Below are 26,542 nucleotides of genomic sequence, written 5' to 3'. Positions count from 1 at the left end.
TCGTCCGCTCTCTTTTCCTGAAAGCTGATCTGTCCAGTTTTGGAGTTGATGTCAGCAGGCCAGGGAAGCTAGGGTCGATATTCTTCTCTTGATCATCTTCGGTGGCATAAGGGACGGTGTGAGCCAAGACATCCAGGGGGTTTAGCTCGCTCGTCTGCGGGAACAAACTGCCGCCATTGCTTGCCGTGCTACCGAGGTCCTTTGTCCCTGAATTGCTCACACACTCCGGCAGATTCAATGGGGGTCTGGCGGCAGATTTCTTTGACTTTATCGTTGGAAATGCATCTGCTTTGAGTGTCGCAGGATATCCACACATTCTTGCCATCTCTGTCATAGCATAGCTTTCGTCGGTAAAGTGTGCGGAACAAACGTCCAATTTCTTGCCACTTTCGTATCTTTGGGCCACTGGTGCAACTTGAATCCGTCCCTGTTTGTGTTGTTACACCCTCCGACAACACCTCGACGAGGCATGATGTCTCCAAGGTACGGAAAACAGTCGAAAAAACGGAAAAAAACAGAGCTGATTTGACTCAGTGTTCGTAATGTGTTTGAGAAAATGGCGGATTGCTTCCCGATGTGACGTCACAGCTCCAAGAGCGAATAATAGAAAGGCGTTTAATTCGCCAAAATTCACCCATTTAGAGTTCGGAAATCGGTTAAAAAAATATATGGTCTTTTTTCTGCAACATCAAGGTATATATTGACGCTTACATAGGTCTGGTGATAATATTCCCCTTTAATGACTACAACTTTGGACTACCACTGAATGGAAAATGGCGTACTCACACAAAGCTCTTCAGGTAAACCTCTATCTACCTTACATGGAGATGTCCGTTGACGTAACGAAAGGAAAACACATCACTAAAGTCTCAAATTGGCCTAAGTGTTTTATGAATACTGTATTTCTGCCACACATTCATAGATAGGATATACATTTTTGGGAGTTATTGGATCCCAAATACATAAAAACAGGTGCCAACAGGTAAGAAAAGGTGGTTTTGCATAATATTGCCCATTTAAGGAACACAATGTAAAACTTTGTACTTTGATTAATTTTGTCCATAAACACACCATTCCAGGTCAATATACGGTATTATAAGCTATATAAAATGTGTGTTGTCAAAGTCATTTAGTGTCATTGCTAGTTTTAGGATAAATTGTGGGACGATAAACACAAGCTGGGGGTTGACCCGCTGTTGGAAACCTCGGGTTTACAGTGTTTCTTTTTATGAAAGTGCAATAGTAAAAGTTTAAACAGTGTGAACTATTATCTTGTTGTTTTGTAAATAAACGTTCCCGATTGGTTGAAGTCCAGCAAAAACAGTTGCAGCTTGTAGCCCCGTTCACCATCTCTACTGAACAATGGTGTTCAAAACAGGAGACATTGACAACTGAAGATGATTTCAAGTTCTGGATTCTCCTTGGCACTATAGCTGATCATGACTGCCGCTTTTTCGATGGCCTTTAAGTGCACTACCTGTGCTTGTGGAGGTGGTGAATCGCAACAACGAATATACACTTCCTGTTTCTCAATGGAAATGTGTACAGTGTGGGAAATCGTTACTTATCGTATTGAACCGAAAGGTCCGTACTGAAAAATCCAAATGTATGTACCCTTACACCGTTAATGATCAGTGCTTTGAAAGTACAGTTAATCCGAATGCTCTACATTGGTGCAAAGGGTGGCAATTCCTCAAAATTGTCCAAAAGAATGAGGATATCGGTCATTTTCAAAATATAAAAAGAGACAACTGTTACCATAATTTCTTACAACCTTTTGACACTTTTTTGTCTTTTCAACTAAGAGGTGGTAATAACGAGTTTCAAGTTTCATTTGAATACACCAAACTGCCAAATGGAATACAATGAAGCAGAGCTTATTTTATCCTACACCTTCTCCAAATTTCAGTTATGACTGATGACTTCCTGCCCCCATGTTCGAATAGAGAAAGAAAGAAAAATATAATTTGTAATCATAGTTTGTTTTTGTAATAATAAAAGAAAAGGGAAAAACTAAATATTTTACAAATATCTCCCTCCCCTCCATTGGTGCCACTCCTCTACCTTGTCTAGCCCGATTGTCAGACTGTGACACTACAGCAAGATAAAGCCCGAGCATGTGCTCTAATCCTTCATTAGTCTGCTTTCCCAATCTGCACACCCTCCCACTCGACAAGGCACTCCCGGTTTTTACATTCTTCTGTCGAATTTTGATGAGGGTTCCAGGTCATACTGGATTATTGCACTGGAATATGTGTTTAATCGATGACGGGCCATCTGTTGAGTTGAGAGTATAATTCAACTATTGTTGGCCCAAACATACTTGGTTCTTTGTTGATGTCTATATACTGTTATAAATAGGGAAATCATGTAGTATTCATAAGTATTTCATTGTGAATGTCTTGAGTTTATAGGCATAAATTGCATTTCAGTGATTGAGTTCACAGTCACACCTATGTTACTCTCTTCATGTTTACTATGTCACTTCCTAAGAGCCAGTATCCTCTGCAGTGGATATTTGTGCTTTCAATAAAAGCGCTAATCTTTTTTGTTGTTTTACAAATGTCCCCTGCAGAGAATGCTAGTTTTTAGGATATACCAACTCTATTTACTTTACTATTTAAACCTTCCTTTCCCAACAATTGGTAACCTGTTACATGTTAAACACGGGTAGTGAACAAACAATAGAGACAAGGTGAAGGGGTTTGATTAAACATTCGGCTTCTTCCTACTCCTTTTACGGCAGGTTGAATTGTGCAAGTGTAAAAATGTGATTTTCTTCCACGTAACCTTTTTTAATAAGCATGGTCAAAATCAACGAATCCATTACCATTACTATTCATACATCTCTACTAATCAACACACAATAATTAACAATGGTTTCTATGGCAAGTTAGTCAGCAACATTGGTAACAGTAATTGTAATAGTTGCTTTGTTTCGGACGTGCTTAACAAAGTTAGAATAGTACGTTTGCACTCAAGAAGCAAAGCTCTTTTAATTATACACCTTCTCTTCGTTTACTACCTGTGTTTGGCATGTTGAAGAATAAATACATGAATAAATAGTAATAAATGGAACCTTACTTTAAAACCAAAAAAAAGATAGCACAGTAATGCAGCAGGCTTTTTGTGGACTTCCCTGTGGGCAAAGTCAAGTCCTAGTGTTGACTCAATCAATACAAGTAAATGGAAATTCATGTTAACACTGAATAGGGTCAACTATTAATATGAACGACCTTTTGACTAATGTGACAAACTGCTGTTTTCTGTTAGTGTGTGTGTTTGTTTTTGTGACCTTATGCCAGTTTATCATGCCTCACTGCGTATGGGTCAGCGCTGTATCAGGAATTCCCTCGAGTGAAGGGATTTCTGCGATCCTGGGCGGGACTTGTGCTGGCCGAGAGCACTGCCATCTCTGGATTGGATGAGCGGGATTATTGGGCTGAAGGATCATTTAATTTAGGGATCAACATGTGGACTGTTTAGAGGCCCATCTGGTGGCCCTGGCGGACATGTGACGCGACCTGCAGTAATCTGCATGTAGACAGTGTCAAAGTAGAGGGTTTGTTTGTGTGTGTGTGTGTGTGTGTGTGTGTGTGTGTGTGAGAGAGATAATACCCAAAAACAAACATTCCAATCTGCAGTTTGATTCCTGATATAATGAAATAGAAAGCAAGCCTACAGAGATACAGCTCTCTGCTGCATACAGTATGTCTACGTTGGGGGTGAAGAGCAAGCATTTCAGTATTTATTATTAGTATCACTATCAGAATAAAAATGCACATCCCAATGATTCGTATGCAGATTTTTCTTTTTTGATAATCACACACACTGAGCAAATGTTACGGAGTTAAATAACTAAACTTGAAAAAATGGTGTAAGTCATACTTGCCAACCTTGAGACCTCCGATTTCGGGAGGTGGGGGGGGGGGGCGTGGCTAAGAGGGGAGGAGTATATTCACAGCTAGAATTCACCAAGTCAAGTATTTCATATATATATATATATATATATATATAAGAAATACTTGACTTTCAGTGAATTCTAGCTATAAATATATATTTATTTTATTGTATATATATATATATATATATATATATATATATATATATATACATATTTATATATATATAAAAGAAATACCTGAATTTCAGTGTTCATTTATTTACACATATACTTGTTGAGTTAAGGGTTGAATTGTCCATCCTTGTTCTATTCTCTGTCACTATTTTACTAACCATGCTGAACACCCTCTCTGATGATGCATTGCTGTGTGGCACGCACAAAAGTGCTTTCATCAAATGCACTAGATGGCAGTATTGTCCTGTTTAAAAGTGTCACAACATTGCTGTTTACGGCAGACGAACTGCTTTACGGTAGACCAAAACATGACTGCTGCTGTTGTGTGTTGTTACCGCGCTGGGAGGACCTTAATGAAACTGCCTAACAATAAACCCACATAAGGAACCAAGAACTCGCCCTCGATCATTCTACAGTTATAACGTCATTGGGCAGGCACACCGTTTATATTGTGGGAAAGCGGACGCCTGAATTTCGGGAGATTTTCGGGAGATAATTTGTCCCGGGAGGTTTTTGGGAGAGGCGCTGAAATTCGGGAGTCTCCCGGAAAATCCGGGAGGGTTGGCAAGTATGGTGTAAGTTATATCCGCACATTTTTTATCAATATTGTTTTGTGATCAGGTGATTGTGTACGGAATTGGGATGCCAGCAACTAGTTCAGGGGTTTGTATACATACAGTAAATAAATTATTATTATCATGTTATAGAGTGGCAGCACGTTGGAACAGGTGTTAGTGTGTGTGCCTCACAATAAGAAGGTCCTGGGTTCGATCCCTGGGCTCAGAGTCCTTCTGTGTGGAGTTTGCGGTTCCTTCCTGTGACTGCGTGGGTTCCCTCGGAGTACTTTGGCTTCCTCACACCTTCAAAGACATGCACCTGGGGATAGGTTGATTGGCAACAGTGAGTTGGCCCTAGTGTGTAAATGTGAGTCTGATTGGTTGTCTGTTGGCCCTGCGCTGAGCTGGCGACTTGTCCAGGGTGTATCACGCCTTCAAATGCAGTTGGGTTAGGCTCCAGCCACTCCCGCTCCAGCCCTCCACCCCCGCGACCCCGAGAGGGACAAGCAGTAAAAAATGTAAAAAATATAGTAATTCTATGAATTGTCCCCTAGGGGGGCATGACAGCAAATAATTGAGAACCACTAGTTTAGATCGAGACATATGACATACTTATTATTAGATCTAAATACCACGCGCTAAACAGCGTGTGCAGACAATAAAATTGTGTGTACTATTAGTGGGCGTGTTGCGTGTGATCTTCTAAGACTACATGTACTATTGAAAGTGGTGCAGACCGCCTTATTTAAATGAAGATTTTGCATGTACTATACAGGGCATTCACCACGGAGACTTCTGCATTAGCAGCTGAATTGCTTTTGAGTTTGTAATGCACAAGTCAATGCGATAGGACACCAATCTGTACTGATTTAACAACGTGAACAAACATATTAAAGTATCTGTAAAGTAGTAAAGTATAGGCCCATATTTCATGTCTTGTTTGTACACAGCTAATTTGACAGTGTATGTACTAAAAAGCATAATGTGCTGCATGTATGATGATCAATAATATAGTGACTTACTCTATGGACAGTTGTCTGTTTGGTCAAGTTGATTGGAGACGTTTCTAGTTGATTTTGGATGGGTAGAAAACATTTCTACCACTGCAGGGTTTGTGAGCGCAAACAATTTGTCTTTCTTTGTGATGCAAACACGTTTGTTTGTTGATGGCAGTAGCACGTGCATTGCTATGAGCACTGAAATCAAAGCGCCCAGGAAAAAAACTTTCCGGTAATGCTCTAAATGACGAAAATACGATAAATATTGGACATATTACATATTGTTATGAATGTGTCTGTTACTACCTTATGTATATACTTACAGTGTGTATATACAACTTTGATGGAGGGTTTTGAAGTTGTTTTAGAGGGCTTTGAAGGAAACACAGGTGACTCTCATTATCTGCAATTTTAGCCGTAATTTCCGACTATTTTTTAATCTTTAGAATCCTAAAAACTATTTTTTTAAAAGGCATGTGTTTTCTTGTATCTCATAATGATTCTATACGATAGGCAAAATTCCAAAAAAAGTGCAGTTCCCCTTTGATCTGATTGTGTTTGGCTTTTGAAAAGTTGGATTACCACACCTTGAATATGCAATTGAAAACCAGTTCTGTCGAGTGGTGGTCTGCTGCCGGAGGGACCCTTTGTATCGTATAAGCCGGAAGCGGATTCCATTAACTCAAAATATAGTAAACAACTGAAATAAAGAGGTGACTGTATTTTTGCTTCACAAATTAAAAGGATGGCATATTTTGAAGAGCATCAAAGGGAGAAAAAAACAATTTATTTAAAAGTTAACTAAATGGAGAATGCCAGTTTCATTCAGACTCCAGAACAAATACAAGTGAGATAGAAGAGAATGAAGCAGATATATTACAAGGCTAAGACAAAGGCGTAAACAAACCTCTTTACGCTGCATTTGTGCACTACAAACTGATTAGCAGTAACTATTCCGCACAACTAGCAAGCTTGTACAGACCAGAATATCAACCCTCGTCTTAAAGCGGTATTGGGGCACCAACAGTCTTTTCTTTTGGACTTAAAACTCCTTCCATCATTCCACAGAGTTTATTGAATGAAATTCGAGACAATTTTTTCCAATCCCTATCCGAAATTTCCTTCAAAACAACTCTCTCACCAGTCTTTGCTTCGGGCCCGCATTCAACAACTCGGAGAGGACCTTTTTGTTAGTAGTGTCATGTTTGTGGCGCACTCTCAGATAATTTATTGATGCTGACTGCTATTTAACATCAGCTTAGCCATTACAGACGAAATATTTCTAATCTGTTCCACTATTTCAGTGGACATCAGGAACAACAGGAACTGGGCTGGTGACTCGCTCATGTCTGCGATCAGTAAAAAGCAATTTGTGAGGATTCCTTGTTTTGGTTTGACGTCATAGGTCAACCGGAAAAGCAACACTGTACCTTTATTCACACTAGTAGGAAATAAGCACCCCCCAGTGTACGGGGGGCACATGGTATATGACCAATAGTTGCATTAGAGAGAGTGCATGGACAGTGGGAATACAAAAAACTAACTCATTGATGAATTAGACTAATTTGGCGCATGGAAACGTAGTCATAGAGGACACTGTCAGGTGCTGCTGAATGAAAGGCCCTCTGGCTCAAGCCTGGGGTCAAGACAGATTAAAATACTCTACAATGTGTGGAATGTCAGGCTTATGCCAGGCTGCAAGAAAAAGGCTGAAAGAGGCCAATCCAGACACTCTCCTGGTGTGGGTGTGTATAACACACATAAACACAGCTTTTTGGACTGCTGAATCAAGCGCTAATGTCACTGTGTAGCATGACAAAGTACTCAGATTTACGCTTGCGACATACTGAACCCACCCTCATTCGCCCCCGCTGTCCAGCACACCCCTGAGGTTTGGGCCGAATTAGATCACACGCTTGGTGGGGGTGGCTTTGTTGACTAAGAGACTCGCTGAGAGACAACAATGGACCCAATGTGAGAGAGGCAAAGGCAGAAGACAGGGCTCCGGCTGATGGAGGCTTATCGCCGTGGAGACCGGGCTGGGGGCTATGTTAGCGGCTTCTCATAAAGATTAGGACAGTTGTTCTCCCCGCCTCAATGAAATGGTGTGGAAGAGCACAGGCTAAGCGCTGACATGATGTTCAACAAGGGCAGGCAAAATATTTCCATTTTAATCCGGATAATTGGATGCCTTTGATTTGTTTTTACACACAGCAGAGATTGGTTCATGTTTTGAACCAGCGATGATAGAGCAGAAAGCAGGAGGAAGTGACAACATTGGACATGGTTTACATGCTTAAAAAAGGTACATTAAAAAAATCACATGTTTATACTTGAAGAGTGATCTACCAAAAACATTTCTCAATATTTTGGAAGTACTTCGTAAAGTAAAAGCTGGTAGAAAGAGCAGAATATTGTTTTAAAAACAATGCAAACCACATTTTAGTTCGGAATATTTTATTAAACTCTCAGTCAATATTTATGCTTACTTTATGACAGGGATATTCAGCTAAATTAATTTGGGGACCGCATTTTCAGAAAGTCAAGGACTGGGGGGCCGAACTTCTCCTTTTATATTAGTCTTGTGAGAACCAGCGTCCTCTACAGTAAGCATTTAATTTTGCGTTATTTATTTAGTCAAAGTAATTACCGTATTTTTTGGAGTATAAGTCGCACCGGAGTATAAGTCGCACCTGCCGAAAATGCATATTAAAGGAAAAAAACATATATAAGTCGCACTGGAGCCAAACTATGAAAAAAACTGCGACTTATAGTCTGAAAAATACGGTACAGGAATATTCTGCTGTTTTAAGGACCTTTTGCAAAAAATCTAGTCAAAGATAATTTTGTCAAAAGATCATGAAAAAGAGAGGACCTAAAATTGAACCTTGAGGAACACAACTAGTATAACTAAAGAAGTTGAACAAAAGACTACTGACTGCATCCACACAGTAGCTCAGTTACTAGGGCTGGAAAGGGTAATGCACACAAGGGCACAAAAAGAGGGCGAAAACAAAAAGGTAAAAAGTAGACCAAAAATGTACCATGACATAAACATTATAAAATATAACATACCGTATTTCCTTGAATTACCGCCGGGGCGGTAATTAATTTAAAACTTCTTCTCACTCCGGCGCTTACCAAAGGCATGCGGTAAATGTAAGCATGCGCTAATTATTTTAAAAACCTCTCCTCACTGCTGCGCTTACCAAAGGCATGCGGTAAATTTAGGCATGCGCTTATAAATTTGAGTGTGATGTAAGGATACCATCATGAAAAGCACATTTAATTAAAAAAACGTTATTAAGGTCTTACCTTTACTTATAAATGAAGTCCATGTGCCGCTCCTTCTGAATAAAAGCATCGATAACTTGTTTATAGAAGTCTTCCTTATCTTTCTTCAGTTTTAAAAGTCTCTCTGTCTCGACGGAGATCTTCCTTTAATTATTACCTCCTGCTTCGATTGAAAGTCCAGTTTAGAAAACTGTTTTATTTTAGATATGTTAAAAGTCCAGGCGAGAGGAAAAAATAAACGATCGCTGCTAACTGTTGCTGCTTGTTGTCACTTCTTCTGCAGCCGAGTAGTCGCAAAAATGCTCCCTGGGATCACTAGCGCCCTCTACCACCATGAGGCGGGAGTCATTTAATGACTCATATTTGACACACGCAGCTACCGGTATATTAATAAAACATAGCTGCTTACTGTTCTTTTTAGCATATTCAATAACTTGGACCTTAAATCCTACTGAATAGCTCCTTATCTTCTTCCCTTTATGCGATTTTAAATTATTGAAATTAGCCTCTTCCATTTTGGAAAATGATGCTTTGAAAGGTGAAGTGTCACTCGTGACGTGACGAGTTTGACCCGGCGGTAAAACAAGGCATATGCTAATTATTCTGCGAAACGAGTTTGACCCGGCGGTAAAACGAAGCATGCGCTAATTATTTTGCTAAACAAGTTTGACCCGGCAGTAAATCTAAGCATGCGCTAATTATTTTGCGAAACGAGTTTGACCCGGCGGTAATACGAGGCATGCGGATAATATATACCCGGCGGCAATTCAAGGAAATACGGTATGTAATACACACATACATACATACATACATACATATACGTACGTATGTATATATACACACACACACACACATATATGTACGTACGTATGTGGCAAAGTTGGTAGAGTGGCCGTGCTAGCAATCGGAGGGTTGCTGGTTACTGGGGTTCAATCCTCACCTTCTACCATCCTAGTCACGTCCGTTGTGTCCTTGGGCAAGACACTTCACCCTTGCTCCTGATGGGTGCTGGTTAGGGCCTTGCATGGCAGCTCCCACCATCAGTGTGTGAATGTGTGTGTGAATGGGTGAATGTGGAAATAGTGTCAAAGCGCTTAGAGTACCTTGAAGGTATGTATACACACACACACACACACACACACACACACACACACACACACACACACACACACACACACATACATATTATTTATATATATATATATATATATATATATATATATATATATATATAGTGTATATATATTTCCATATGAGTTGGGAAATTGTGTTAGGTGTAAATATAAACGGAATACAATTATTTGCAAATCATTTTCAATCCATATTCTGTTGAATATGCTACAAAGACAACATATTTGATGTTCAAACTGATAAACATTTTTTTTTGTGCAAATAAGCATTAACTTTAGAATTTGATGCCAGCAACAAGTGACAAAGAAGTTGGGAAAGGTGGCAATAAATACTGATAAAGTTGAGGAATGCTCATCAAACACTTATTTGGAACATCCCACAGGTGAACAGGCAAATTGGGAACAGGTGGGTGCCATGATAGGGTGTAAAAGTAGATTCCATGAAATGCTCAGTCATCAAAGGGTTCAGAGAATCTGGAGAAATCACTGCACGTAAGCAGCGAAGCCCGTGACCTTCGATACCTCAGGCTGTACTGCATCAACAAGCAACATCAGTGTGTAAAGGATATCACCACATGGGCTCAGGAACACTACAGAAACCCACTGTCAGTAACTACAGTTGGTCGCTACATCTGTAAGTGCAAGTTAAAACTCTCCTATGCAAGGCGAAAACCGTTTATCAACAACACCCAGAAACGCCGTCGACTTCGCTGGGCCTGAGCTCATCTAAGATGGACTGATACAAAGTGGAAAAGTGTTCTGTGGTCTGACGAGTCCACATTTTTAAATTGTTTTTGGAAACTGTGGACGTCGTGTCCTCCGGATCAAAGAGGAAAAGAACCATCCGGATTGTTATAGGCGCAAAGTTGAAAAGCCAGCATCTGTGATGGTATGGGGGTGTTTTAGTGCCCAAGACATGGGTAACTTACACATCTGTGAAGGCGCCATTAATACTGAAAGGTACATACAGGTTTTGGAGCAACATATGTTACCATCCAAGCAACATTACCATGGACGCCCCTGCCTATTTCAGCAAGACAATGCCAAGCCACGTGTTACATCAACGTGGCTTCATAGTAAAAGAGTGCGGGTACTAGACTAGCCTGCCTGTAGTCCAGACCTGTCTCCCATTGAAAATATGTGGCGCATTATGAAGCCTAAAATACCACAACGGAGACCCCGGACTGTTGAACAACTTAAGCTGTACATCAAGCAAGAATGGGAAAGAATTCCACCTGAGAAGCTTAAAAAATGTGTCTCCTCAGTTCCCAAACGTTTACCGAGTGTTGTTAAAAGGAAAGGCCATGTAACACAGGGGTGAACATGCCCTTTCCCAACTACTTTGGCACGTGTTGCAGCCAGGCAATTCTAAGTTAATTATTATATGCAAAAAAAAAAAAAAAAGTTTATGAGTGTGAACATCAAATATCTTGTTTTTGTAGTGCATTCAATTGAATATGGGTTGAAAAGGATTTGCAAATCATTGTATTCCGTTTATATTTACATCTAACACAGTGGTTCTTAACCTTGTTGGAGGTACGGAACGCCGCCAGTTTCATATACGCATTCACCGAACCCCTTCTTTAGTAAAAAATTTTAGTTTTTTTTTTTCAAATTCAAGACAATGTTATATGTGTTTTACTGGTGCACAAAATGAACTGGGCATGAACCACAACAAATTACACTCCTGCACATCAGATGGAAAATTAGAGGGAACATTGTTTGGGGGTATCCATAATAAAAGTTTTTATTTACACGATGAGTTGGGTGTGTCTTGACCTCCGCGGCGGAGGCTTCACCGAACCCCTGAGGCCGAGTCACAGAACCCCTAGGGTTCGATCGAACCCAGGTTAAGAACCACTGATCTAACACAATTTCCCAACGCATATGATTCCCAGAGCCCAAAAAAAGTCTGCGGGCTATAGAGCGTTTTATATTCGGGCTCCAGTACTATGGAATGCCCTCCCGGTAACAATTAAAGATGCTACCTCAGTAGAAGCATTTAAGTCCCATCTTAAAACTCATTTGTATACTCTAGCCTTTAAATAGCCCCCCTGTTAGACCAGTTGATCTGCCGTTTCTTTTCTTTTCTCCTCTGCTCCCTTTTTCCTTGAGGGGGGGGGCACAGGTCCGGTGGCCATTGATGAAGTGCTGGCTGTCCAGAGTCGGGACCCGGGGTGGACCGCTCGCCTGTGCATCGGCTGGGAACATCTCTGCGCTGCTGACCCGTCTCCGCTCGGGATGGTGTCCTGCTGGCCCCACTATGGACTGGACTCTTACTATTATGTTGGATCCACTATGGACTGGACTCTCACAATATTATGTCAGACCCACTCGACATCCATTGCTTTCGGTCTCCCCTAGAGGGGGGGGGGGGGTTACGCACATATGCGGTCCTCTCCAAGGTTTCTCATAGTCATTGACATCGACGTCCCACTGGGGTGAGTTTTTCCTTGCCCTTATGTGGGCTTTGTACCGAGGATGTCGTTGTGGCTTGTGCAGCCCTTTGAGACACTTGTGATTTAGGGCTATATAAATAAACATTGATTGATTGATTGATTGATATGGAAACGGAGTTTGTATATACATACATATATATACATACATATAAATATACACTATATATATATATATATATATACATATATATATTATACATATACATATATATACACATACATATATATATATATATATATATATATATATATATATATATATATATGTGTGTGTGTGTGTATAATATACTGTATATATGTACACACAGTCACACACAATATCTAACAAATCACAATTACCATTTACAAGATTACAGTATATGTAGCAGCTGAAGCAAAAAAAAAAAAGGGCAGCATAAAAATATAAGAGTAGATAAACAAAGGTGAATACAGCAGAAAATATACATTATAAACAAAGAAAAGTTGCTAACTTAGTAGCGGTCTGGTATTAGACAAATATTATCTATTGCTGTATGCTGTATGAGTGATTATACAGCTGGATGGAGTGAGGAATGAAGGAGTTCTTGAATCGGACATTGTGGGAGCGAAGCTGCAGGAGCCTGTTGGAGTATGAGCTCCGCTGTCCCTCAATTGTCTGTTGAGGTGGGTGGGCAGGCTAGTCCGTGATGGCGAGCAGTTTTTCCAATGTCCTCCTGTCCCTTAGTGCCAATAGTTTGGCCGGCTTTCCGGATCAGTTTGTCTATCCGGTTTAAGTCAATTTTGCTGGTGCTGCAGTCGTACGTTTTATGCAATACTTTTCAAAAAACTAAATTAAGAGCCTCCTCTGATAGGCAATACTTCTGCTCGAATAAAATATTTATGTTCACAAAAATGTAGCATTGTACATTGCATGCAAATAAATACTAATGTCCAACACTGGAATTAATGAAGTGCAAACTTAAAAGCTCTGTTTTGAAAAGAATACTTCTGTAAATAAAAATGTAGCATTGCACATTGCATGCAAATAAACGCCAATAAATAAATAAAGATACCAATAATCATTAAATAATAACAAAAAAAACAATCAGATCAATAAAGTGCAAACTTAAACTTTTATCTTTTAAATTGTCTGCAACAAAAAAACTCAAATTTATCGATAACATCAATATATCGACGACGCTTATCTTATATCCAGGTCGTGAGTGTGAGCACACCCCAACTGCACTTGCATTCACTTAGAATGCATGAGAACATATAGAAGATATACTATATGCATATCCTAGGGCTGGGCGATTTGGACCAAAACTCATTCCTGATATATTTTGGCTGAATATCGATATACAATATATGTCTTCATATTTTTTCGGTAAAATAATTTAAGACAAAGTCAAACCGAAAATGCGTGTCAAGTTGTTTTCTTGAAAAAAAAAACTTAACATGACTAATTTTCTGGAAATGTAAAAGTTTTATGCATAGATAAATGCACATAAAAATATTAAAAAGCATTGAAAATAATATAAGAATAGTAAAGTATAACACACAAAATAACAAAATAGTTTTTTAAAAGTCCTTGGTGTAGGTGGACATTTTAGACATCAGCAGCAACTTGAAAATAATTTACCTTTAACAATAGTGTTTTTTAGCCCAACATTTTTAGAAGACCGTGTTCCCTCAAAAATTTAAGACAGGAACACGAAGCTGTCAACTGCAGGATGCTGTGTGGCAGGTGACAATATTGCATCTCCAGTTAAACACCCTTTCAGTGTAAATATGTCATTTACCAGCAATTACGGGAAGGTTGATAGATGTGCTTCACACACTCCTCATAATGGAGTTTCTGTCAAGTGAGCACTTAACTCAGACAGAATGAGCAGAGAGATTTTCGTGTCAGGACATCAAAGATTACATATATCGGTATAGTGGCATTGTCTCAAACGCATAGATCTTTCTAAAATATACCGCTATAACTTGCCCAAGCTTATTCGCATGTGTTTCTGTTATGTGATCTAACTGTCGCATCTCCAGCAGGTCTGTTGAAGATGCACTGGTCTCCGGAGCACACCGCCCCTCTGTCTCAGTGGCCTGAGCAGCACCTCGACGTCACCTCCACCACGTCGCCCCCAACTGTCCACAAGCATGAGTCCTATGCCGCTGCTACTCGCCGTGGTTACCCCTATGCCGGTTACCCTTGGGCCAGTGACGACATATCAGCCCTGACCGCTTCTTCACTTCTCAAGCGCTATGCTGAGAAGTACTCAGGCCTGGAGCTGCCCTATGAGCGTCCTGTTGCAGGGGCCTACTCAGAGCCTGGCGCTTTCCTTAAAACAGAATCTGAGCCCTGGGCGATCAGCCAGGGCATCGAGTGCTACCCCGGACTTGAAGCGCTAACTGGTGCCAAGGTGGGTTCTGGCATCCCGGCCACAGGAAGTGTGACTGTTGTGAGCAGTAACTTAGCCTCAGAGCCAGGCTACAGTAGTGTTGGCTCCTGCGGTGTACCGTCACCACAGGACTATCCTCCTGCCTACAACAGCACCTACCTGACCTCAGGGTACTGCCCTCAGCCTGGCACAGCACTTCCCCCAGCCCCTCTTCACACTTTGCAGGCCACACCCACTTTAGTGCCCAGCTATAGTGCAAGCACTCCAGTCTACAACTACCCGCCAGGCTGTTATCCCCAAAACAGCCTCTCTTCTGGATATAGCCACACCAGTGCCTCCTATCTACCCTCTGTGATTAGTACCCCTACCCCATTACCCCCCAGGCCCACTATGGTGGCGGGCAGTTACAGCTACCCATCCCACAGCCTAGGAGGGGCCACCGAGGCTGGAGCACCGCTGAAACGCAAAGCTTTTGAGATGGGAGAAGACGGGCAAGAGGGAGCCGAGGTAGAGGGATCGCGCTATCGAAAGTACAGCAATGGCGTCAGCAAAGGCAACGGCTATAACACAAGTGGCTCAGGTTCTGATCCACAGGCCTACAAACCTGGGAAGCCCCTAATGTCACCCTCTTATCGCGGCACAGGAGCATACAGCCCCCCGTCCGGCCTGCCAGTGGAAAGCGTGCCAGGGGATCACAGCTTTCCTCAGCAGAGGATGTCTATGAAGATACCGGCATCGCACACACGAGCTGAGGACCCCACTGGGGGTCACTGATGATCCCCAGTTTACAAAATTCCCTCACGCTTGGAACCCCAAAGACACTTGCTTTGAATATCACTTACCACAAGAGGGCACAAGAGTGAAGTTTATCATTATTTTTGTTTCCTTCTTATTATCCACGTGTTCCCAAAGATACACAGGGGCATTTGATCCTGTAAGACATAAAGCATTATCTGCATAGTCAGCATTAATCTCAGGATCTATTTATTTCTTCCAAGCAGCACTGAAATGTTGCTTTTTTTGGTGGCAGTAGGAGTAAAGATATGTGGCTCTGATGTTTAACAGGTCCCTGACTGCAATGTTCCATACCTGCCCACAGAGATAATTTCTGACCAAAAAGTAAGGAGAGCAATAATTCAAAAGGTGAGACTGTCGTACCACTTCAGCACAATCATGACTGATTTTGAGGCTTTAGGAAAGGAATCTTTACGTTCCCTCTTGTGTTCCTGCTATTCTGCCTCTTGTGTTCTACCCAATGCTAATGTTTATACAAAAGCAGGCTGCTTAAATGAAGCTGGCCTTTGAGTCGTTCTAGCGCAGGATTTCATTGTTGTATTTAAACGGTATTTGGCGTTGACAAAGACAGTGTATTTAGTAGGGGTGTAACGGTATGCCATATGCACGATCGGTATACCTCGGTTTTAAAGTCCTGATTCATTTTGGGTACAGTAAGTGGACAAGACGTGTGTAAACAAATGTAATAGTTTTTTTTTTATGAAACAGAAAAAAAACTGCATATTATCCATGCCTTTTCTATACTGCGTATCTCCAGTAGCGTTGCGAGTAAGTTGCAGCCTATCCCAAGAAATTAAAAAGAAATAAATGTTAAGTAATATTTTACAGTTTAACAGACGTGTCAAACACATTAAAATGAAAGGATGTGAGAGCCACTTTCATACGTTAAAGAAGCTGAAAGCAACCCACTGTAGGTCAATATATGCTAAGCTATCTGAACAAAACATCTAAGCTTTGCGTTATATGGGACAAAGCGAATTAGCGTAATATCTAATAATACATGTTAATAAGGAATTTTATTTAATTTTACAGTAATGGCCAACAAAAAAGTATCCAAGAGCTAAACATTCGACTGATGGTTTACAGTGTTTCTTTTTAGAAAAGTGCAACAATACATATGTTCAACTGTTTAAACAGTGTGATTTATTGTTTAATTTTCATTGGAATAATGTTCTTTATTGGTTGATGTGCTGCATTAATAGTTCCAGCTACTGAACAATGACGGCACACTACTTTTGTTTTATCCACTCACCGGGAAAGCCAAGTGCTCCCAAACATTGAAGAGGGAAGAGAAGAGGGTTTTCAAGCCTTGGGTTCTCCTTGGCACTATCCCTAGCCAAGGCTGGACTGCACGGTTTTTGTTTACGGAGTGGACGCCTGATGCGGGGTAGACTTCCTGTCCCTCACTTAAACGCGTACCTTGTGAGAAATTGGTATGCCTCTGTACCGAACCGATTGAGACTACACGTAGCTTTACACCCCTACTACTTAACGTATGCAACTTTGGGGCACATTAATTACTCATTTTCTACCAGAATCCGTCTTATATTTTGTCTTAACTATATGAGCAACAATCATGCTACATACTGCTGAACTTAGCAATGCAAGCGACAGCTTGTGTTTCGATGCACACGGGACGTCAAAACAGGCCTTTGGAAAGTTAGCCTGCTTGCATTTACTTCGCTCTTTATTGTTTTTGCCTCTCTAAAGGAAGATTTGTCCTCATGTTATTGAATACTCAGGAAGAATATTGTTACCTCACAATGATGATGTAAGAATGTATGTTAATACCGCTTGTAGGGACCTCTTTGGAGCCAAATTGGGGTTGTCGAAAAACAAAAACATACTCTGAACTCTTCAGGGAATTGACAAGGCCTTTTACATTAACAGTGAACACACACACAAACACACAAATGCACACACATATATGCACACACACGTACAGCTTTATAGCTCTGGGAAAGTGGCGATATTTGTACCAAGGCCTGAAATGTTGAATGTAATTGAGATTCTTTTTTTTTTTTTTAAAGAAAAAGGACAATACATGCCATAATGTACATGGATGACATTTTTAGATATATGAAACATATTTTCTTCATGTATAGATTCCCTTATAGATTTTTGGTGGCGATGAATGGTGATATGTGTTTAGTGTGTGTAGTTAGCAGCAGGGCAAAGCACTCCATGACGAACAACTGACAAATTAAATGCTACAGTACACAGTACATTAGATATGTTTATCAAAAGGTCTTAATAAAGTTTGCTATCAAATGATTGTTGAATTGGCGTCACAAAGGAGGATTGTGACTATTTGCTTAATGTCACTTTGTGAGTACATTTAAGAGCGCGCCCTCATTCAGTTGGAAATGGATTGATTTGATGTTTCAACTTTTTTGCAGTATTTGCATTTGCGTTCACACTTGGTGTTGGCTAAATGATCACGTGGCTATTTCTGTCACAGACTAAGTCTACACAATAAGGACTTGGTTTGGACACCATCCGTGACATATTACAAGATGTAACTCATAATATTCCAAATAAAAATTCTCCTTGCTGCTATATTCAGCTTAGATTTTACAAAAAGCCTAATAAATAAACGTTTAAATGGTGCCACACACACAGAGGGAGAAAGCGGAACAGAGACAGTCCTTCCAACTGATTTTCTCTGTGCCTTTGGTCCGTATTGCGCTCACATTTGAGTTCAGAGCAATCAAACAGCACTAGAGTTGCTGATAAATGGGTTTTAGACGGCTTGAAGGTTTAGGATGATGGTGTTCACATATTTGTCATTGGACCGAGGGCTGCGAAGTAAAGAACATATTTATAGAGTCAGGATTTGATTGGACAGATTTTGTGACATATTATGTGGCGTAACACAAAAAAACTAAACACGGTCTGGTGGGTTGAATACTTTGGGTATTTCTATAAAGTAGTGATGGTTAAAAGACGCCTCAGTGACTCACGGGCTGTATTGATACTGCACTGATTATGTGATGGTGTTTCATAATGGCGGTATCTGCTGCATTAAAAAACTAAATTTACCCGAAAATCGAATTGGCATTTGTAAATAGTTTGTGCAGCAAGGAATATGAAACACACAGCTCGGCTCAATGACCATTTGGTAAACAGGAATAGAAAAACATTATCTCAAACACACATCTAAATTTTTTCTTTTTCTTAGTTTCATTTAGATCAACGGCTCAATGGCAATGGAATTTGATGTCAAACGCGGCACACCACTCTTCCGATTACTCATCTCGTGAGCTGAAAAAGGCACTTCTTGATAAAGACCAGTTTAGTGCTTCAGTCAGATGACACAGCAGCTGTATCTGTAATGTTTTTTTTTTTTTTAAAGTGATCATACGCATGAACACATCGAAGTATCGAGAGATGGTATCAATTCATTCCTAATATGTGGTCAGATTTTACCTAACTAGATTTCACAAAAAGCTTATAAAATATACTTTTTAGGGGCGCCACACACACACAGAGAGAGACAGCGGAACAGAGACGCAGCCCTTCCAATGCATTTTCTTGTACATATTTGCTCTTACTGCATGCTTTTGATGTCATTTTAACACTGCTATGTGTCTTTGGGCCTTGCAGTGTTCCAGTTTGAGCTCAAGTGAACCTAGCAAAGGCACCAGAGCTCCTTTTAACCAAGCCATACATGCCAAGTGTGAACGCAGCTTGAAAGCGTGATGCAAAACAATGAGAATAAGACTCAATTTCGAACATGTCTTTGAACCAACCTGGTTTTTAAAAGTATTTAAGCGCTTAGAATTGAATGCTCTTCACTGTTCTCCACAAGCTTTTGTTCTCATTCAGCGAGTTTTGTCAAACCCAAATTGGATCGCAGTGTTTTTCTTTTTTTGTTGTTTGTTTGTCGTCATATCTCGTGCTTCTCCGTAACCATTTCTACCTCATTTTGAAGACAATGTACATGGAAGTATTTATTTCATGTCGTTTCATGTGCCAGTTCAGGAGCAGTAATGTTTCTCCACTTTGACCCGTTACAGTCTACCTCATGAAAACTGTTGTGTTGATGAAAATGAAGATACTGTACCAAAAAAAGAGGAAAAAAAAAAAATCATACTGAATCGGATTTTGTGTTATTTTTGTCTATCAAACCAAAAATGTTTGATGTTTGAGTGTTGTCGTTCACTAAACTGTATGTTGACAACTACATGTGTTGCTGGTGTCTTATTTCTTCTATTGCAAGGGTGTCAAACTTGTTTTAATTGAGGGGCACATTGCAATTCTGGCTGCCCTTTGAACGACGGCCACATTAAACGACGTGGCGGGTCACATTACATGACGAAGCCTACCGCATTAAATGACGTGGAAGAACACAACAAATTATTTGGAAGACCACATTAAATGATGTGGAAGACCACGACAACTTACCGGTATGCGAAAGACCACATTGAATGATGTGACAGACCACATAGAATGAGGTGATGGGCCACCCTAAAGTATGTGGCGGACCACGTTGAATGACTTGGTGCACCACGTTGAATGACTTGGTGCACCACATTTAATGACGTGACGGGCCACATTCAATAACGTTGCGGCCCTCATTACATGATGTGGAAGACCACACTGAATGATGTGGCGAACCACATTAAAAACGTGGCAGACTACATCCAACGATATGGCGGACAACAGCGAATGATGTGGCAGACCACACATAATAATGTTGCGGGCCACATAAAATAATAATGTGGCGGGCCCATGGGCCTCGAGTTTGACATAGTGTTCTACTGCATCTCAGCATCCCAAAAAATATTGATTGTTATTCATGCATCTATTAATTGATATCTACACTTTATCTACCACTATTTATATATTTTTTCAGTGGTTTTTTTGGAATTTTTATTTTATTCATTTTGTATATTAACTAATAACAATTTATATTTATGGTGCTATAACTGTATTAGTTGTACAGAAGAAATCTAATTATTTCATTTTAAATTATTTGGAAAAACGTAATTCTGAAATTATCATTAAATAATTGCAGCGAGTTAGAACTGCACTGCATCATCTTGAGGGATATTCTATCAATCAATCAATCAATCTTTATTTATATAGCCCTAAATCACAAGTGTCTCAAAGGGCTGCACAAGCCACAACGACATCCTCGGTACAAAGCCCACATACGGGCAAGGAAAAACTCACCCCAGTGGGACGTCGATGTGAATGACTATGAGAAACCTTGGAGAGGACCGCATATGTGGGTAACCCCCCCCCCTCTAGGGGAGACCGAAAGCAATGGATGTCGAGTGGGTCTGACATAATATTGTGAGAGTCCAGTCCATAGTGGATCCAACATAATAGTAAGAGTCCAGTCCATAGTGGGGCCAGCAGGACACCATCCCGAGCGGAGACGGGTCAGCAGCGTAGAGATGTTCCCAGCCGATGCACAGGCGAGCGGTCCTCCCCGGGTCCCGACTCTGGACAGCCAGCACTTCATCCATGGCCACCGGACCTGTGCCCCCCCCTCAAGGAAAAGGGGAGCAGAGGAGAAAAGAAAAGAAACGGCAGATCAACTGGTCTAACAGGGGGGCTATTTAAAGGCTAGAGTATACAAATGAGTTTTAAGATGGGACTTAAATGCTTCTACTGAGGTAGCATCTCTAATTGTTACCGGGAGGGCATTCCATAGTACTGGAGCCCGAATAGAAAACGCTCTATAGCCCGCAGACTTTTTTTGGGCTCTGGGAATCACTAATAAGCCGGAGTTCTTTGAACGCAGATTTCTTGCCGGGACATATGGTACAATGCAATCGACAAGATAGGACGGAGCTAGACCGTGTAGTATTTTATACGTAAGTAGTAAAACCTTAAAGTCACTTCTTAAGTGCACAGGAAGCCAGTGCAGGTGAGCCAGTATAGGCGTAATATGATCAAACTTTCTTGTTCTTGTCAAAAGTCTAGCAGCCGCATTTTGTACCAACTGTAATTTTTTAATGCTAGACATAGGGAGACCCGAAAATAATACGTTACAGTAGTCGAGACGAGACGTAACGAACGCATGAATAATGATCTCAGCGTCGCTAGTGGATAAAATAGAACGAATTTTAGCGATATTACGGAGATGAAAGAAGGCCGTTTTAGTAACACTCTTAATGTGTGATTCAAACGAGAGAGTTGGGTCGAAGATAATACCCAGATTCTTTACTGATTCGCCTTGTGTAATTGTTTGGTTGTCAAATGTTAAGGTGGTATTATTAAATAAATGTCGGTGTTTAGCAGGACCGATAATCAGCATTTCCGTTTTCTTGGCGTTGAGTTGCAAGAAGTTAGCGGACATCCATTGTTTAATTTCATTAAGACACGCCTCCAGCTGACTACAATCCGGCGTGTTGGTCAGCTTTAGGGGCATGTAGAGTTGGGTGTCATCAGCATAGCAATGAAAGCTAACACCGTATTTGCGTATGATGTCGCCTAGCGGCAGCATGTAAATACTAAAGAGTGCAGGGCCAAGAACCGAACCCTGAGGAACTCCGCACGTTACCTTAACATAGTCCGAGGTCACATTATTATGGGAGACGCATTGCATCCTGTCAGTAAGATAAGAGTTAAACCACGACAAAGCTAAGTCTGACATACCAATACGTGTTTTGATACGCTCTAATAAAATATTATGATCGACGGTATCGAAAGCAGCGCTAAGATCAAGAAGCAGCAACATAGATGACGCATCAGAATCCATCGTTAGCAGTAGATCATTAGTCATTTTTGCGAGGGCTGTCTCCGTAGAGTGATTTGCCCTGAAACCGGATTGAAAAGGTTCACAGAGATTGTTAGACACTAAGTGTTCATTTAGCTGCTGTGCGACAATTTTTTCGAGGATTTTCGAAATAAAGGGAATGTGGGACACCGGTCGGTAGTTTACCATGAGGTCAGGATCAAGGTTAGGTCTTTTGAGCAGAGGATGAATAACCGCTTTCTTGAATGCTAGGGGAACAGTGCCAGAGGAAAGTGATAAGTTTATAATATTTAGCACTGATGGACCTAATAATACAAAAAGCTCCTTGATAAGTTTCCCAGGAAGTGGGTCAAGTAAACATGTTGTTTGTTTTATCCCACTTACACGCTGTAATAGTTCCTCTAATGTTATTTCATCAAAAAGAGAGAGACTATTTTGTATTGCAGTATCCGTCGTAGATACAGTTGTATCTGTGTTCATAGAACCCAGTTGTAGCTGGGATGCGTTGTCTTTAATCTCCTTTCTAATGGGTTCAATTTTCTTATTAAAGAAATTCATAAAGTCATCTGCCGAGTGGGTGGAGCTATTGGGAGGAGTCCCTTGTTGGGTTAGCGATGCTACTGTACTAAACAAAAATTTAGGGTCGTTTTTGTTGAGGCGGATGAGATTTGAGTAATATTTAGCTTTAGCTAAGGTAAGCATGCGTTTATACGATATTAAACTATCACTCCATGCTTGATGGAAAACCTCAAGCTTGGTCGCGCGCCATTTGCGTTCCAACTTTCTACATGATAATTTATGAGCTCTGGTTTCCTCTGTAAACCATGGGGTGCGCCTTTTAGGGGCCCTTTTTTGTTTTAGCGGTGCTATACTATCAATGGTTTTGCGCAGGGCATTGTCAAAGTTGTTAGTGAGGTTATCAATAGAGCCGACATAATTTGGGAATGGTGCCATTACCGAAGGCAGTAGGTCAGCAAGAGTCATCGTTGTGGCGGCATTAATGTTGCGGCTGCTATAGCAGTTATTATTATTATTAGTTTGTTGACAATGAGTCAGAACTTCGAATTTTATAAGGTAATGATCGGACATTACTTTAGTATACGGGAGTACCATAACTTTGGAGGTGGTGACACCCCTGACCAGCACTAGATCTATCGTATTGCCGTTGCGATGCGTAGGTTCATTTATTATTTGTGTAAGACCACAGCTATCAATTATAGTCTGGAGCGCCACGCACTGAGGGTCCGATGGGGTATTCATATGGATATTAAAGTCCCCCATTATGATTATATTGTCTGCGTTATTTCATTTTAAATTATTTGGAAAAACGTAATTCTGAAATTATCATTAAATAATTGCAGCGAGTTAGAACTGCACTGCATCATCTTGAGGGATATTCTAGAAGTTTGTTTACCATTTTAGCTAAATAAATGAACCAATCATCACTGCAAACTACAGTGACAAACATATTTTTACACACTCACAGAAAATAGTACCTTTAAAATTTGATACAGTATGTAGATTGGCCCGAGTGTGTGAATGTGAGTATGAATGGTTGTCTGTATATCTGTGTTGGCCCTACGACGAGGTGGCGACTTGTCCAAGTTCGACCCTGCCTTCCGTCCGAGTGCAGTTGGGATAGGCTCCAGCTCCCCCGCAACGAACTAGCGGAAATAAATGGATGGCTGTTTATCATAAATACAGTCTTTATATAATAAGCTACTAAACCTTGTTTAGGTTTTATTGTCAATGAATTTCAACAGGGTACATCTGTGTGTTTTATTTTACATTTAACTAATATACTGATTAAGATTCCTCTAGGGCAGGGGTGTCTAAAGTGCAAAGAAAGAAAGAAAATAAATTTTAGAGGGTGAACAGCAAAAATGTTCAAGAATTTGGTGAAAAGGCACAATACATAAATATACACATAAATATACATATATAAGCATACATACACAATATTGCCAAAAATATTTGGCCACCTGCCTTTACTCACATATGCCATCCCATGGAATTGTCCAAAATGTTTTGGTATCCTGGAGCATTCAAAGTTCCTTTCACTGGAACTAAGGGTGCCAAGCCCAAATGCTGAAAAAGAACCCCACACCATAATTCCTCCTCCACCAAATTTCACACTCGGCACAATGCAGTCCGAAATGTAGCGTTCTCCTGGCAACCTCCAAACCCAGACTCGTCCATCAGATTGCCAGATGGAAAAGCATGATTCATCACTCCAGAGAAGGCGTCTCTACTACTCTAAAGTCCAGTGGCGACGTGCTTTACACCACTGCATCCCACGCTTTGCATTGGACTTTGTGATGCACTGTATGGCTTCAATGCAGCTGCTCGGCCATAGAAACCCATTCCATTAAGCTTTCTGCGTACTGTACGTGTCATGTCTTTTGATCATGTTTTGTTTGGCCATGTGCTGTTTGGTTTTTGGACTCTTTTTTGGTTCCTGCTTTTTCACTCCCTTGTTTTGTCACCACAGCAACCATTAGTTTCACCTGTTCCACGTTTGGACTCACACACCTGACACTAATCATGACACAGTATTTAAGCTTGTAGTTGTCAGGCAATCGGCCTGGCGACATTACCTCTGTCATTATCATGCCCTGTTTATTCCCTAGTTTATGCTTCATGCCATGCCACGTAAGTGTTTGTTTTTTCACGTCACAGTAAGTGTAGTTTTTCATGTCCATTGTTTTTGCCTCTGTACTAGTTTATTATTTTCATAGCCAAGTGTGTTCTCCGCCTTGTGCGCGCCTTTTGTTTGTACCCTTTTGTTTGTTTCTTGTAATAGTGTTAAATTAAATCATGTACATACGTTCAAGCCATGACTGGTCTGGTCCGATTGCGTGACGGCTGCAAGATAGTCCACGTCGTGACAGTACGTGGGCTAATTGGAAGGTCACATGAAGTTTGGAGCTCTGTAGCAACTGACTGTGCAGAAAGTCTTTGCACTATGCGCCTCAGCATCCGCTGACCCCTTTCTTGTCAGTTTACGTGGCCTACCACTTGGTGGCTGACTTGCTGTTGTTCCCAAACTCTTCACTTTTCTTATAATAAAGTTGACTTTGGAATATTTAGGAGCGAGGACATTTTACGACTGGATTTGTTGCACAGGTGGTATCCTATGACAGTTCCACGCTAGAAATCACTGAGAGCGGACCATTCTTTCACAAATGTTTGTAGAGACAGTCTACATGCCTAAGTGCTTGATTTTATACACCGGGCCAAGTGATTAGGGCACCTGAAATTTCATAATTTAGATGGGTGGCCAAATACTTTCAGCAATATAGTGTATACAAACATGCATACATATATATATATATATATATATATATATATATATATACATATATATATATATATATATATATATATATATATATATATACACACACATGCGTACATACATACATACATACATATGTATAACTAGCAGAGAACAATACAGATCACATTCACAAAACACTGTAAAAATCAATAACCTTAAAAAACTTGCAAAACATCACTACCCATCAGTTACAGTCACAAATACAATGATCACTGTAGCGGTAAAGTCCTAAACTATTACTGCTACTGGTTGCCGAATAAAACTGAAGCTAGTTTAGACGTGTGCGGCTGGCTAATAATTGATGTCCAGAATTTTGTCCATGTTTAACATAAATATTTATTAACATACAGCCACAAATCAAACTCACTTGGTAACAAAAACCGGAAAATAAACGGGAACAAACAAATCAAAGCCTGGCACAGTCAAAAACTGTTGCGCCTCCACTCAGCAACACCTGAGCAAGATCCCAGCCCCTCCCTAAGTAGACTGGCACTTGGCCTTGAGCCAACCCCTTTAATGACGTCATACATTTGACGGACAGAAACAGTAAATGGCTCTAACACACCAGCCCCTAATTGCTACTGGCGTGATGAACAGAGCAATTGAATTAAAAATAAATACATACAAATAGAGCCATAACACCAAAACAAAACCTTTTTTCTTTGGTTTTCATGTTCCCTTTTGCAATAATGGAATTATTTTAGTCCATACCTTCACAAAGAAGGCATATCTTTGTTATTGGTCTTTCGTTTTTCATTTGTCCACTTTTGTCGCTCTTGTAGCAACGGTAAATACTCGCGAATACACCTTTTCCAAAAAAGG

The 26,542-nt window shown here is 40.5% G+C and overlaps 1 protein-coding gene across 1 annotated transcript in view; it reads left to right on the top strand.

The window, feature by feature from the left end:
• Nucleotides 1-19,844, top strand: part of LOC133570878 (fidgetin-like protein 2) — a 31,526-nt gene extending 11,682 nt beyond the window's left edge. The window contains exon 3 of the mRNA XM_061923645.1: nucleotides 14,521-19,844. Coding sequence (XP_061779629.1) covers nucleotides 14,521-15,647 — 1,127 coding nt within the window. The 3' untranslated portion in view covers nucleotides 15,648-19,844. The remainder of the gene's footprint in view (nucleotides 1-14,520) is intronic.
• The last annotated feature ends 6,698 nt before the right edge of the window (nucleotides 19,845-26,542 follow it).

Source organism: Nerophis lumbriciformis, linkage group LG28, assembly GCF_033978685.3.
Source record: "Nerophis lumbriciformis linkage group LG28, RoL_Nlum_v2.1, whole genome shotgun sequence".
NCBI classification, from domain to species: Eukaryota; Metazoa; Chordata; class Actinopteri; order Syngnathiformes; family Syngnathidae; genus Nerophis; species Nerophis lumbriciformis.
The sequence above is the reverse complement of the archived record's forward strand: the minus strand, read 5'-3'. Positions and strand labels throughout refer to the sequence as shown.